The sequence below is a fragment of the Hypanus sabinus genome, chromosome 13 (genome assembly GCF_030144855.1).
Source record: "Hypanus sabinus isolate sHypSab1 chromosome 13, sHypSab1.hap1, whole genome shotgun sequence".
In the NCBI taxonomy this organism is placed as follows: domain Eukaryota; kingdom Metazoa; phylum Chordata; class Chondrichthyes; order Myliobatiformes; family Dasyatidae; genus Hypanus; species Hypanus sabinus.
Window position 1 is genome coordinate 52,530,593 of NC_082718.1, and position 16,639 is coordinate 52,547,231.

At 40.8% G+C, this 16,639-nt stretch overlaps 1 protein-coding gene across 12 annotated transcripts in view; it reads left to right on the forward strand.

Annotated features, from left to right (window-relative positions):
• LOC132403864 (phosphatidylinositol 4-phosphate 3-kinase C2 domain-containing subunit beta-like) overlaps nt 1–16,639 on the forward strand; it is a 255,698-nt gene that overhangs the window by 115,811 nt on the left and 123,248 nt on the right. For 11 of the 12 annotated variants that reach the window (XR_009515373.1, XR_009515375.1, XR_009515374.1 and 8 more), the window contains 2 exons: nt 4,603–4,736; nt 9,134–9,325. Coding sequence is in view for 7 of the 12 variants with exons in the window: in XM_059987618.1 (XP_059843601.1) it covers nt 4,603–4,736; nt 9,134–9,325 (326 nt within the window). In the remaining 5 variants the exon portion in view is untranslated. The remainder of the gene's footprint in view (nt 1–4,602; nt 4,737–9,133; nt 9,326–16,639) is intronic. The other variant, XM_059987622.1, reaches the window with a different exon arrangement.

Consider the following 16,639-nt stretch of genomic DNA (forward strand, 5'->3'; position numbering starts at 1 on the left):
CATCCAGGGCTTCTGATTGTGGAAAACCCTGAATGGACACACTCATCCACAGCTGTTCTACTAAAGTCTCTAATGACCCTGGTGTAGTCATTCAGATGAGTTCTTGAACATAGTCCACTGACTCAAGGCAATCCTGTAACCGTTCCTCAGCCTCCTGTGTCCTCCCCTTAGTTGTCTTGATCTCTGGATCCTTGCTCTTTAGGCCCTGTCTGTTTGCAGATAGCATGGGTACAGACAAATGATCCAACTTGCCAAAATGTGGCCTTAGGAAGGAAAGTTATCAGAAACAGAATCAGGTTTATTATCACCGGCATGTGACGTGAAATTTGTTAATTTAGCAGCAGCAGTTCAATGTAATACATAATCTAGCAGGCAGAAAAAGAATAATAATAAATAAAATAAAACATAGTAAATAAACAAGTAAATCAATTACGTATATTGAATAGATCATTAAAAAAAGTGCAAAAACAGAAATACTGTATATGAAAAAAAGTGAGGTAGTGTCCAAAGCTTCAGTCCATTCAGGAATCGGATGGCAGAGGGAAAGAAGCTGTTCCTGAATCGCTGAGTGTGTGCATTCAGGCTTCAGGTATCTCCTACCTGATGATAACAGTGAGAAAAGTGCATGCCCTGGGTGCTGGAGGTCCTTAATAATGGACACTACCTTTCTGAGACACTGCTTACTAAAGATTTCCTGGGTACTTTGTAGGCTGGTGCCCAAGATGGAGCTAACTAGATTTACAACCTTCTGCAGCTTCTTTCAGTCCTGTGCAGTAGCCCCTCCATACCAGACAGTGATGCAGCCTGTCAGAATGCTCTCCATGGTACAACTATAGAAGTTTTTGAGTGTATCTGTTGACATGCCAAATCTCTTCAAACTCCTAGTAAAGTATAGCCGCGGTCTTGCCGCCTTTATAACTGTATCAATATGTTGGGACCAGGTTAGATCCTCAGAGATCTTGACACACAGGAACCTGAAGTTGCTCACTTTCTCCACTTCTGATCCCCTATGAGGATTGGTATGTGCTCCTTCATCTTACCCTTCCTGAAGTCCACAATCAACTCTTTCATCTTACTGGTTGAGGGCCAGGTTGTTGTTGTGGCACCATTCTACTAGTCGGAATAACTCACTCGTCTCCACCTGAGATTCTACCAACAATGGTTGTATCATCAGCAAACTTGTAGATGGTGTTTGAGCTATGCTTAGCTACACAGTCACATGTATACAGAGAGTAGAGCAGTGATATACATTCCTTATCGTAGTGTAGCAGTGGTCTAGTGTGCTGGGACCCCTGGTGCAACAGGTTATGTGCTGGTGATAATTGGGCAGGGTTTTCTTCAAACAGGCCAGGTTAATGTTGCCAACTATAATTTGAAATGCATCGGGATGTGCTGTTTCTTGTTCACAGACAGCATCACGTGCTTGCTTATAGTCAGCCACTGGTGGTATATAAACTGTGGTCCAGATCACGGACGAGAACTCTTGAAGCAAGTGGAATGTTCTGCATTTAATCATTAGTTGTTCTGAGTCAGGTGACTAAGAAGTTGACATAACCCAAACCTCCATGCGTCAACAAAAATTAACTAAAAAGTATACGCCACCGCCTCTTTCCTTACCAGAATGAGAGGTTCAATCCATTCTGAAAATTGTAGAACCTTCTGGTTGGATAGCTGTGCCTGGCTTGTTCACTGCTAACCAAGCCTCAATATAGCAAACAAGAGGCATCAGCCTCATCAGCCTCTGATACAACAGCCTTGCCCTGAAATAGTCAACCTTTTTTTCAAGCGACTGCACATTCACCAACAAGATGCTCAGAAAAGGAGGCCTCAACCCCCCACACTTCAGCCTGGTTCGAAACTCACCTGTCCTGCCACAGTTTCGGCCAGGGCCATAGCGTTGACCCTTAAAGGCACCGTGTTTAATTGCTCCATACCTAACCATCAAACGTGAGATCTGAAAATCATTGAAGTAGTTTCGTACTGTTGTTAAGAGGAAACTTACAAGCTGCTGATTGCAGTGAAAGTAGTTGGAAAGGAGTATATTTAAGAGGAAAATTGGTACAATTTCCTGCAGCCCACAGAGAGTCACCAATGTACACCAGTGCTATCCTGACAACAACATTTTTCAATGTTGTAAATATACCTGCCACAACAGCTTCCTCTGGCAGCTTGTTTCATCTGTCTTTTCCACCAAATGCCATGTGGGTGAGTCTAGATGTAAACACCGGACAGACAGCATGGTGCTGCAGCAAGTAAAGATGCTGCCTCACAGCCCCAGTAAGCCAGGTTCAATCGTAACTTCTGGTGTTCTCTGTGTGGAGTTTGTATGTTCTCCCTGTGACCTCCCGGGTTTCCTCAGGGTGCTCCAGTTTCCACCCCTCTTCCAAAACCGTGCATGTTGATTAGCTTAATTAGCCCCTGTAAACTGTATGAGGGAGGGTGGTTAAAATATAGGATGAGTGTGGAGAGAATAAAATCAAATGAATGTAACTGGGTGATGGACTTACTGCTATGAAGAATTTGCTTCCATGTCTTTGACTCTGTGGTGAGGAAATTTTCCCTGTCATATGCTCTTTTGTCCTATTTTGCCATTGAGTCATGGCTTAACTGGAGCTACTTCTTTACTTAATCTGACGTTGATTGACAATTTCAATTTTAACATCAATGTTAATCCATTGTGAATCAGAATATGGCTGAGACAGTGATAGATAACAGGAATTGTCTTGCATTGTGCCAACAGGTGAGTAAGTTTCTTTCTCCAGGAACCTCTTAATCAGTCTTGCTTACTATAATTATTGTTTACAGCCATTGTAAAAGAATAAATGCAAAAATAATACTTTAAAAAATAAGGGAAGTTCTTGGTGATTGACTAAAGTTATGTGTTATGTCATACTGAAATACCTACTTAATTTGTGGGTTAATTCTTGAAGTAGGTGAGGGATTTCTGAATATAACAGATGGAAATGGCAATTAGGGTTTCCAATCTCAGCATTCAAAATACCAGGAGCTTCAATGTGGTATTCATTATCTTGTCCTGCGTTGTAGCATTGACCCTTCATTAATCTACACATACAATCAAGGCATCTTGATTGTGTACATATCTACACATACGTAGAAGAGAGGAGATTGCACCTGTAAAAACTATACCCAGCGAGCTGAAGGCAGAAATGCAAATATAGTCTGGTGCCTCACGCATGTGAGTAAGTGGTGAGTTTTGTAGCAGCACACCTACAATAAATTAATTAACTAGCAACCAGCTGGTTCTGTTCAAATGTTAATGAAGTTGGTTGGATTGAGAACACTTCTGTAGTTAAATTCCTATTCAGCAATGACATTGCAATTCCAATTTGTGAAACAATTCAATATCTTGGCTATGCTCTCAAAGTTTAATGAAGGGAGCCAAGGGCACATTGTAATCAGTGGACTTTTCAACATGATGGGAGACATAGCCCATGATTCAACTAGCAGGTGTAATGGAGAGAGAGAGAGAGAGTGAGTGTGTGTCTGTTTTCGAGCAGTGTACGTAACTGTTCCTTTGGTCTTTCACTGGGATTGTAATTATAACCATAAACTGATAATTAGGCAGCTGATATATATATATTATAGAATAGATAATATATTCTCAGAGATATGCCTTCAAACTTGGAGAGCTGTTAAAAATTTAAGATACACAGAATCATGGAAAGAATAGCTAAGGCAGAGATAGGTTTGTTAGTTCCATTGATTCATAAATCAGAAACTAGTGTCTGCACTCTTAAACATAGCACCGGATGAGAGGAATTTAAAATACAGTGTTATCAAAAACTGATGTGATGTTGATTCCAGTATTCATAAAGATAGCCAAAGTTCAAAGTTAACTTATTACCAAAGTACATGCCACTATATACAACCATGAGATTCGTTTTCTTGCAGCTGTTCACAGTAGGACAGAGAAATACAATAGAATGAATGAAAAACTACACACAAACCACAAATGACAAACAACCGATGTACAAAAGACAAACTGTGAAAATCTTAAAATAGATAATACTGAGAACATAAGCTGGAGAGTCCTTGAAAACCAGTCCACAGGTTACGGAATCACTTCAGAGTGGAGGTAAGTGAAGTTATCCACGCTGGATCAGGAGCCTGGTGGCTGAAGGGTGATACCTGCTCCTGAACCTACCTGGTGGTGTGAGATCTAAGGCTCTTGCATCTCCTTCCCAATGTCAGCCAGGAGGAGAGAGCACCGCCTGGATGCTGGGGGTCCTTGATGATGGATGCTGCTGTCGAGTAGCAGCATTCCCTGTACGTGTGCTCAAATGTGGAGCTATTGGATTATTGTGAAAGAAGAATTAAAAGAATAGGTACATAAAGCAGAAACATGGAAATTTTAAAGGAGAAAGAGGCCACTGTTGTGTAATTCAGCCTCCACTTCCCTTTATTTATCTTTAAGTGCTTCAAGCAATGAATAACTAAAATGACTGATAGTTCTGCACACATTTGAAGACCTAGTAATTTATTTTTCTGATCTATTTTTGTTAGCTTTCAATTTAAAGACTATTTGCTATTGATTTAGAAAAACTGTGACAGCAAACTATGTCCAACTCATTTTATTCGCAGATAGATTTCCCAGACACTCAACGAGTCAAGTTTTCTCGGCCTGTTCCTGCAATGTGCAACCAGTATGTCAATGATCTTGATGAAGTGTCCAGAAAACAGTTTGCAGATATCCAACAAAAACATTCCTTTCTTTTGTAAGTCCTTCCCATGTGTGAGGAACATCCTTCTTGGTATAAGTTTGGCAACTGAATTGAATAGCTTAACCATTGCTGTGATGCTCTTTCAAACATTGAATGTTAAAGGACACAGAGTGCTGAGAACAGAGAGAGATACATGGGCTTAAAATTAGAAAAAAAAACACTTTTCAATAAAATCTTGATTTTAAAAATATGAGCAAAGAGCTTAGAATATTTTTCATTAAATCAGTAACTATACCACAAAAGTAACAGAATTTCATGGTCTCAGATAAGATGACAAAACTTTTGCAAATATGCACAGCGGAATCAATAAAATTACAGCAGAAATAATGGCGTTGGGCAAAGATGAGATAATAGACAGGTTTTTACCCAACCTGGGAGGTTACAAAAGATTTATTTAAGTCATGCAACGTAAATGAAGAACTTCACAAGTAAAGCATTGCTGGAATAGAAGTCTAAGCCAAGAAATGTGGACAGTAATTGCCACACGAAGTTGTTAGATGTGGGCTGATATGTCAAGGAAGGTAATTGAGAAATAAAATATTGCCCATATCAAATACCAGTTAATCAGTATTTGATGAAAGAAAGGATGCAAGGTAGTGAAAATCATTATTATATGTCTTAGCAAATATGTATTTGGACACTCTGTAATCATAATTCTGGGCACTATAATTCAAATTAAACCTGCACACCGTCATCAGTATTATGTAACTTAAATCAGAGCTACTGGGCTGTAACTTATAATATTATTTGTGATGTGCTTGCCAATTCCTCCAAATAATTAAGAGCAGCTTTTGCTCCAAATTTTAGCTCACAGTCCATCTCAGAGGTAAGATATACCAGCTCCATATGTTTGACCAGCACTCAATGGCAGGGCTAAAATTGTTCACGTTCTGTCCAACAGTCTGATCCTGTATTCACCTCACTTGGAGAATTCAGGGCTAAATATTCAAAACATCACTCCACAGGGTGGATTCAAGGTGTGTTTAATTTTAGCAAAATGTTCCAACCGTGGAACATGAGAAATGGAAGAGTATTGATCCCTGAATTCTCTCTTCCAATCAGCAAGCCCACTGACGATCCTTCACATTAAGTCCACATCACTGGTAGGTCCTGACAGACCTTTTGAATCACTTGGCACCCAAAAGTTTTTTGATTTCATCCTCATGAGAAGTCAGCAACTGGTTTTCATAATCCCTTGGAGAATCATCAATACATTTCACTTTAATTCAATCTTATCCTGAGATTATGCTCCCTAGCCCAAGACTTTCCAAGCTGAACGAAATATATAACTTTTCATTTCCTGTCAGAATTTTCTTCATTACAGTAAGACAATGCCTTTCTATGGACTGTATCAGTCTCTACCATTTGGTTGGGTCCATCAGCTGCATGGATAGGGGGAGGGGCTAAGTGGGCAACAGCTTGCTCTCCATGTTGTATAGCCCTGTCTCGTGTACTGGCTTGTATATCATATAGTCAGCTAGAACACAACTGTGGTCAACCTCAGCCAATGGAGGGCCTCAAGGAGGGATAGGATGTGTCTATCCTGTCATTCTATCAGAGCATAGACTCACCCGAATACATTCAGAAATTGCTTCTTTCTTTATAACAGACAGCCATGCTTGTGTCCAGATGAATATCATTATTTGAATCCGCTGATTTTCAGGTTAGATTTCACCATGCTGGGAAGTCCAGCAGGTGAACCCAGCCCTGAATAGTGATGGGACATGTGGTTTCTTGATAGGTAGGCATCAGTTGACCCGTATATAGTGATACAATTATGTATTATTGTTTCTTTCAAAAGTTATAATTAAAATTGATTTTATTCTCCAGAGTAATACAGCTGTTTCAGAGTAATTTTCTATCATTGTAGAAATTCACCTCCACACTTTCTGGGAGTGATTCGGCCTTCCCCACTTCCCATGGTTTACATCGGGAAGAAAAGGTTGATGTCATCCTCCTTTAGTAACAGTTTGGAGAAACTTGGACCATCCGTTCCTGGTTGTGACCATCTTTAGGACAGCCTGGTGTCCCAGTGCAACTGTCTCCTGGGACACATCATCCACATAGGGCCTTTGACATGATCTTGCATGGTAGGCTGGTCCAGATGGTCTGAGCACATGGGATTCAGAGTTCGCTGGCCAGCTGTGTGAAGCTGGCTTAGTGGAAGGTTATTTTTCAGACTGAAGGCCCATGACCAGTGGTATGCAGAAGGGATCAATGCTGAGTTCTCTGTCACTTGTCATACACTATATATTAATGATATAGGAGATAATGCTAGGAGCTAAGAGATGATAGGATAGAGGTTTATAAAATCATGAGAGTCATAAATAAGCTAGATTGCCAGAAACTTTCCCATGACAAGTGTGTCCACAACAACAGGAATTAAGTTTAATGTGAGAGGGATCTGGTTCAAATGGGATCTGAAAGGTAACTTTTTCACACAAAGAGTGACTATTGAGCTACATAAGGAGGTGGTGGTGGCAACAAAATTTAGGAGGCATCTGGCCAGGTACTTTAATCAGCAAGGCACAGGAGGACGTGGAATTAATGCAGACACGGGATTACTATAGAGAGAGATACCGCAGTGGTCCAAAAGACTTGCTTCTATGTTGTGTGACTCATTGCCCTATCAGTAAGTCAATAACAGCTTCCTCTTTCAGGCTCCCCACAGTGGCTCTGCACTAAAGCAATAGCACCCACACCCACATCCCACCATCGTCACTCTGACTGAACTTCAATCTGGAGGTGACTATGCTGCCGATCAGTTCCATGAACAACATAGTCCAAGTTCTCCCCAAAAAAAAGTTTCACTGGGTGTTCCATCACTCAGTGTAATTACAATAGGGGCACAAGCCAATTCCTACCAGGAAGCATTCAGTTTATTTCCTGAACTTTGATGAGCAAACCTAGAAATCATGGAGACCCAGAACGCTGCAGACGCTAGAATCTGGAAAAATTAAAGCAGACTGCTACAAGAAGTCAAGGGGTCAAGCAGCTGCTGAGGAGTGAAAGCATTCTGAGTCAAAATGAAAATACAGAGGAAGGATAACCACAGTGTACAAGCTAGAGGGAAAGGTAGACACTGGAGGTGATAGATGGAACTGGATGAAAGAGGAATGTTCAGCAATTGAAACTAGATGAGGAAGGGAATAGGAAAGCAGAACCAATGGGGAAGAAATAGATAACGAGTGATGGGCAGATAGAGTGAGTCTTGGTAGGGAGGGGCAGAGGGATGGAAATGCTGAACAAAGGGAGAGAGCACCACAGTGGACTGAAGTGGGGAAAATGGGGCAGTGAGTTACCTGAAATTAGAAAACTCAATGTTCATACCAGTGGGCTATAGGCTACCCAAGTGGAATATGAGGTACTGCTTGCATTTGGCCCCTCCGTGGCAGTGGAGAAGGCCAAGGACAGATAGGGTGGTGTGTGACTAGGAAGAGGAGCTAAGTGAAATGCAAATGAAGGTCAAGATGGCCATTGCAGACAGAGTGCAGGCACTCCATAAAAGGGTTGCCAAATGCAAGCTTGGTCTCACCAGTGTGGAGGAGGCCATATCACGAGCTCCGAATGCAGTAGATAGGGGAGGTCCGTGTGAATTTCTGTCTCACCAGGAAAGTTTGTTTAGGTCCCTGGACGGTGCTGAGAGAGGACGAGTAACGGCAAGAGTTGAACTTCCTATAATTGCAAGGGGAAGTGACAGGAGATGGGGAGGGATGGGTGAGAATGTATGAAGGGAGTCATGTAGAGAGTGGTCCTTGCAGAAAGCGCAGAGTAGTTGAGAGAGGACAATATGACTGGTGTGGGATCCCATTAGAGTTGGCATCTTTTTTACATTTCACTCTTTAAAAAGATCACTTTTTGAAAAAAATGTGCAAAATCGAGGATTGTTTCTCAATAATTGTCCACACTTTTTAATGCACTATTACTTTGGTCTTAGATGAAGAATGCATCCTTTCTTTCTATGGTCTTCCCAGCACTGTGTACTATAACACTTATCTCTCAATACTGAGTCTTAACTCAAGCCTTCTTGCTTCTTCTGCTGATTACAAAGCAATTCCCAAATCCCTTGTCAGATATTTCCAGCAAGTTATCAATGCCATGCCATAAACAATGTTATTATGCCATATCCCAGAAAGAAAAATGCACTAAGATTTTGATATTAATTGAGCTTGATTTGGGAAGCTTATGTGTGGAGGTAATAGGGAGAACATCTGAGAGAGAGAAAAAAATACAGCCACAGCTTATACAGAAAAATGATTAAGACTGAGTTATATTGTCAGAGAAAAGTTTTCACTTCTCATACCTAACTTGAAGTTTACCAGTAGTGGAAAATTAGTCCTCTTTTGAAGCTCAATATCTGAATATTTTGAACCTCACTTTGTGTTTTACAGGATGGAAGAAAATGAGAAAAACTTGCTCTGGGCAAAACGTTCATTCTGTAACAGCACAAACTGCTTTCTTCCTCTCTTACTGGGCTGTGGGCTCAGCAGGGACTCAGTTTCTCTGCCTGAGATCTATGCAATCCTTAAGAGATGGAGCTTTTCGGAAAACCCTTTGGAGTCACTGGCACTTCTGCTTTCAAGGTAGGAGTTTGTTGTATCTCTTAGTGTATTTTCTTCCCTTTAAGTCAGCAGTTTACCCTTTGTTTCAAACAAGTTGTTTCTATAATTATCATTTTCAGTTTGATGTTTGGGGTAACATGACCTTGAGGTATGATAATCCACTTGTTTGGACCAATCCATGCTAACTTTGTCTGGTGCTGCAAGTGGAAATAATTATGCTCATTCAATCAACTGCAGGCCTGGATTTCCATGCACACACTCTGAATTATACAAGTCCAGCAAGTATAGATGCTGTTAGAGAGCTGCATCTGTCTCTGGGCTCAACCACAGGTCATAAAAACATAGAAAATAGGTGCAGGAGTAGGCCCTTCGGCCCTTCGAGCCTGCACCGCCATTCAGTATGATCATGGCTGATCATCCAACACAGAACCCTGTACCTGCTTTCTCTCCATACCCCCCGATCCCTTTAGCCACAAGGGCCATATCTAATTTCCTCTTAAATATAGCCAATGAACTGGCCTCAACTGTTTCCTGTGGCAGAGAATTCCACAGATTCACCACGCTCTGTGTGAAGAAGTTTTTCCTCATCTCGGTCCTAAAAGGCTTCCCTTTTATCCTTAAACTGTGACCCCTCGTTCCGGACTTCCCCAACATCGGAAACAATCTTCCTGCATCTAGCCTGTCCAATCCCTTTAGAATTTTATACGTTTCAATAAGATCCCCCCTCAATCTTCTAAATTCCAGTGAGTATAAGCCTAGTCGATCCAGTCTTTCTTCATATGAAAGTCTTGCCATCCCAGGAATCAATCTAGTGAACCTTCTCTGTACTCCCTCTATGGCAAGAATGTTTTTCCTCAGATTAGGGGACCAAAACTGCACACAATACTCTAGGTGTGGTCTCACCAAGGCCTTGTACAACTGCAGTAGAACTCCCTGCTCCTGTACTCAAATCCTTTTGCTATGAATGCCAACATACCATTTGCCTTTTACACCGCCTGCTGTACCTGCATGCTCACCTTCAATGACTGGTGTACAATGTCACCCAGGTCTTGTTGCATCTCCCCGTTTCCTAATTGGCCACCGTTCAGATAATAATCGATTTTCCTGTTCTTGCAACCAAAGTGGATAACCTCACATTTATCCACATTAAATTGCATCTGCCATGAATTTGCCCACTCACCTAACCTATCCAAGTCACCCTGCATCCTCTTAGCGTCCTCCTCACAGCTAACACCGCCGCCCAGCTTCGTGTCATCCGCAAACTTGGAGATGCTGTATTTAATTCCCTTGTCTAAATCATTAATATATATTGTAAACAACTGGGGTCCCAGCACTGAGCCTTGCGGTACCCCACTGGTCACCACCTGAACTCTAGAGACAAGCTTGTGCTGCATAACGATCTCCCAGAACCAGCTTCAAAGTTTGCAATCCTTTTAGGATGTGAGATCCTTATAGGATAAAGATCAGGGAGGGAAAGGAAAAGATAAGTAATAGCCTTACTGAAGTTCATATAGACAAGATCCACTGCCTTGCCTTCATTAATCTTTTTAATCACATTGCAAAAAACTGTCAAATTAGTGAGAATGGATTTCAGCCTCCCAAACCATACGACTATCCCTGATTACCCCATCTTTCCAGCTGTACAAAAAACATACCACTAAGTTTATTCTCCGATATTTTCTTTAATACTGGCAAAAGACAAACTGGAGTGAGGTTATCTGGCTTATCCCTACCATTCTTCTTAAATATCAGCTATTCTGCTGTTGCCTCAGTTGTGGCTAATAGACACGTAACCATTTCTGTCAAAGCCACAACTATCTCCTCCACTGGTTCCCATGGTAAATGGAACAGATGTCATCCAGTCCTGGAAATCTATAAGCCCTTATGTGTCCAATGACATATAATACCTCTTTCTTTTTAATACTGACTTGCTCCAGATTATCCACAAACCCCACCCTAAACTCATTATCTCCTTCTCCTTGATGAATTGAAGATGAAAAGTCTTTATTTCAGACTTCACCCACATTCCTTACACAAGTCCTTTGGTCATGAAGGAAACCTACTATTTCCTGGCCCCTCTCTTACTCTTGATATATGAATGAATGCCTTGGGATTCTTGTTAATCTAATTTGCTAATTATATTTCAAGACGCCTTATTGCCCTCCTTATTTCTTTCTTATGCTCTGTACTATTCTCTTCCTATTCCTCAAGAGCCTCCCTCAGACCTACAGTATGTGCCTTTACAAGCTGTATATCCTTACTCTTTTCCTGATAAAATCTTTGTCATCTGAGGTTCTGTAATCTTGCTATAGTTTCCATTTACCCTTACCTGTACACTTGCTAATTCTTTTAAAAGCTGTTGTTTTACCTACAGGCATCTGCTCCCACTCTAGATCTACCAGGTCCTCTCTTATGCTGCTGGAATCACCCTTGCCCCTAATTATGAATTTTCTTAAGGACCAAACATTCTTTTCTGTAACCACCTTGAAGCTTATAAAATTATGGTCATTGTTCCTGAGCTATTCCCTCAACAACACTCCCACCACCTTCATTTTCTTAGTTAAGAATTGGTCCTGTCTAGATGCACTCTTTTCATATTATCTTAAAAATATTCTTCAATGTACTTAAACTCTGCCCTCTTTGAGCCTTTGTACTAAGGCTCAAAATAGGGAAGTTAAAATCCTTCACCATTAAAACCATAATACTTTTATCTTCTGCAAATTGCTTACAAAATTGCTCCTTTAATTCCTGCTGACTGTTGAGAGGTCTGTAGTATAACCAATGAGGAATAGACCCTTAATCAGAATGCCAAAATCTGTACATATCAGCAACAGATTTTAAGACGCAGCGCTTCTGGTCTATATCTTCCTTCATAAAACTTTTTTTATTGACACTTCAACAATGGTATACTTCCTTTAAAAGACAACTCTCAATGTTTTTATGCTGAAGGGATAATCAACCCTGATGGTTCAGTATAATGTCATAATTTAATTATTTGAATTTAGTTTATCAAAATACTCAAGACAAAAACCTTGCACTGACTGCTGCAGAAAATAAATTTTCATGCATTTCCAAACTGTTTTTTGACAGGATAATACACCTTCACCAACAGTTATGAACATCAGAGTGGGAGGAGGTTCTAATAAACAGCCTCACAGATCTAAAGTAACAGACTAAAATGGCATCTTCTTTCCACACTCCTGTGAATGAATCTTTAAGAAACCATTCACCACAGGCCAATCAATTTCAGGCAATGGTCTACAGTTTTCCTATACTGCTCCACTCTTGTCCCCATTTTGGGAAAAAATCACTGGCTTGCAGACAGATTTGTAGCCACACCAAATAGAACAGGTTCAACACTTGACAGATGCAACCTACTTCATCCCTTACAGAGCTCCTTGCCCACTAAACCAGCTGCTTAGATACAATGTGGAGGATAGAGGAACTAGTGAGGTTCAGGATAAGAGCTTGCATGAAGATTAGATCATTTGTTTTTGAAATGAAGTAAAATAATATTTCAATGAATGATAAAATGGGAGATGAAGATATTCACTGAGGGAATGAGACTTGTATGTTTTTTTTTCAAAATTAATCTCTACATAAATAGCTTTTACTATATATGAACTATGTTTCGACCAGTACATTGACAGTAGCAATAGGGTAGAAAAAGCTATTTGTTAACTTGTGCTATATGACTTTGTATAGAAAAGCAGAAAATTGCTGTGTGCTGTGGTTTTTGAAACTGTTGATTAAGAGCAACCTGTGCAGAATTTGCACAGAAAGATGAAAACCTTTTGTGATCTCCAACATTCAGGACTCAGTCAGGTGAATGTAGGACAGAATTCCAAGGAGTCACCACAAAAATAAAGGGAATAATGCACAGGATTTCAATGGGGAAAAATACATCCACTAAGGAATATCTTGGTAGAGGAAGGAACAGTAGATCAAGAAAGGAAAGACCAATCATCTCATCTCATCTCATAGTCATACAGCACTGAAACCCACCATTCTGCACCAACCATTAACCCTCCATTTACACTAATCCAACACAAACCTGTTGTTCACTATGTACTCCTGTAAGTTTCCCCCCAGATTCTACCACTCATCAACATATGAAGGGGCAATTTACTGTGGTGAACTAACCTACCAAACCATATGTCTTTGGGCTGTGGAACAAAACTAGATCACTCCAAGGAAAACTATGCAGTCATGGGGAGAATGTACGAACTAAAACAGACAGCACTAGGGCTCAAGATTGAACCTGAATCGCTAGAGTTGTGAGGCATAGTTTTATTAAGCTGTTACCCCCTGTCCACCCACAATCATAAAAACTTCAGCAACAGTATTTGTATTCCACACCCCATGCCTGCTGATCAAGTCTGCTCTTTTACACAGGCATCAGTTCCCTGCACTAACCCCATTTCTTTTCCTTGTTACCTCAAAGTTTATCATTCACTGTTCTGAATGTACTCAAAAGCTTCCTTAGTCTATGTAGAAGAATGTAGTCTATGGGCAGCATCAATGGAGGGGAATAAGTAGTCAACATTTTGGGATGAGATTCTTCATCAGCACTGACAAGGAAGGGGGAGCAGCCAGAATAAGCATGAGTAGAAGCTGGCAGGTGATAGTTGAGACCAGGTGAGAGGAAGGTGTGCAGGTGGTTGGGGGGAAATGATGTGAAAAGCTGGGAGGTGAAAGGTGGGAAAGGTAAAAGGCTGAAGAAGGAGGAATGTGATAGGAGATGAGAGTGTACCATGGGAGAAAGGGAAGAAGGAGGAGTCCCAGTGGCAGGTGATTGGTAGGTGAGAAGAAAAGGGGTAGAATTCAGAATGGAAAAAGAGAAAACGAGGAGGATGGGAGAAATTACCAGGTTGGAGAAATTGATGTTCATGCCATCAGGTTGAAGGCTATCCAAATGGAATACGAAATGTTGCCCCTCCAAACAGAATGGTGAGATTGGTGCTCTTTCGAGAGTAGAGGCCCAGCCTGCTTTATCCTTCCTCAACTGACACACCTACCAACCCATGAACCAATAAAATCAAGCAGGAAGTGAATCAAATTGGAAACTATTGGCATGAAAACAAGTTTGTGCAAGGTGAGCTTCCTTCAGAGTCAAATAGCTAAAATCTTCAATTGCTCCACACAACTTCAAGGACAATTATCCATCTATGCCATGCTACCTGCATTCCTCTAATTACCCATGAGAGTCAAATTACTTTACACAAACACCCCATTAAGTGGTATCTGAAGTGCTCTTATACATCTGACTCATTTATACTACAAAGGAAACAATCAACATCGGGTGACAGTCAGATCCTCAGTGTAGTCATCTGTGTAGGTGGTTATAATTCATTCACTGACCTACCAATGATTGGATAGCTATCAGTTTACAAATGTTGCTTTAATCAGCCTCTCTAATCTCAGTCATGAGTCATGTAACTTTAATGAATCATGTGCAATTGGCCACTGTTAATGCCCATCAGAAATGTTTATAATCATAGAACAACCAGCACATTGCTTCCACTGAAGGCAACATTATTTCAGTTTGAGACAACTTGCACTTTCTATTATACACAAATGAAAAGAATTACAATCAGATATAGTGATAATTTAATATTAGTCACAGTGATAAGTTTCTCTACACTTACTGCTTGATATATTGTTTGGTCTATATATTCTTGACCCACAATTTCTTCTTTGAACATAGTGTTCTGGTATTCCCCACTTGGAGTGTAAATTTCTGTGTGTACCACAAAATGATCCTGACAGTGACAGAGGCAGCTGTGAGGAATGGCAGCTGGAGTGATGTGCAGGATGTGCAAAGTCTATTTCAATTCATTTTATTTCATTTGTCCCAATGTTAGCCGGATAAAAAATGGGATTACATTGGATTAGTGTAAATATGCGGTTGGTAAAGTGTTGTGGGCTTGATGGGATGAAGGGTGACACAATATTGTCTAATCCTGATAGACCTGCATCAGTGTCGAGGTATCATTGATGACTATAGCGGCAAGCACTCTGCTTTTCAATCCTGAGAAGGACAAGCAATCATTATTAACCCATCCCTCACAGAATACTGGGCATTGAGAGACTCCCTTATCGCTATTTGGAACTGGCCCTGCTTGGATTACTTCCTGGGCTGTTGATCCACAGACATATGCACATTGTAATAGCTGAATCTTTTATAAAATAAACTCTAACCATGATCTCATTTATCAGTACCATTGATTTGGCTCCATAAATAATACATAGAGTTCTTCAGTCAGTTATATCAGTCATTATTGTACCATTTCAAGCCACTATCTAGCAGGGGCTCCCAACTTTTTTTACGCCATGGGCCCCTATCATTAACCAAGGGGTCCAAAGACCCCAGATTGGGTAACCCTGATAAAGGGAGGCAAGTGAACTGTTCAGTGTAGCTGATTTATATGTGTTAAATGCTACAATAGGGTTAGCAGCCTTAGGGTAGTCATGAGCAGCTTCCTCTAAAAGCCGATCATTCCCTTATTTCATCTTTCACTATCTCTGTACCTCTGTAAACACTGGCCTTTTACAACCACTCTGTATTTGCTACAGGATATGCTTTTCAAGAGTTTTACCACCACTGCATTTATATTGCAGTGAGTGTATATTAGAGACTAATTTGTTCTCTTTTGAGGGACAGGAAGTGATAAGCACACAGATCCACTGGATGTTCTGTTTTCTTAATATGAAGCATCTAGCTCTTGTGTATAGCCATTATACACTCAGTGGCCACATACTGAGTATACACCTGCTTGTGAATGCCAATATCTAATCATGAAGACATGGTCAAGAACCTCAATTGTTGTTCAAACCAAACATCAGCATGGGGAAGAAATGCGATTTTAGGGACTTTGACCACAGAGTAATTGCTCATGCTAGACGGCGTGGTGTGAGTATCTCAGAGACTGCTGATCTCCTGGGGATTTCATGCACAACAGTCTCTAGAGTTTACAGAGAATGGTGTGAAAAACAGATCATCCCATCAGCAACGATGTGAGAGTGAATACACCTTGTTAATGAGAGTCAGAGGAATAGAGTGGCCAGAATGGTTCAAGCTTACAAGAAGGTGAGTGTAACCTAATATAGTGGCCACTGAGTGTACATCTTGAAGGCAGAATGTAAATGATAGGAAGGAATGAAGGATGAAGTGCTGACAATGGTATATACAAAACTGACTGCACCTCATTGAGAGTAGAAGGTGGAGTGGGAGTTGTCAGGCCTGCACATCCCAGTCTCCACCCAGCTAACAGGAGTCACCTGCCACTTGTTTCCAACTCATCACCTGCAGCCTATTTAAACCCAGCAGTCACC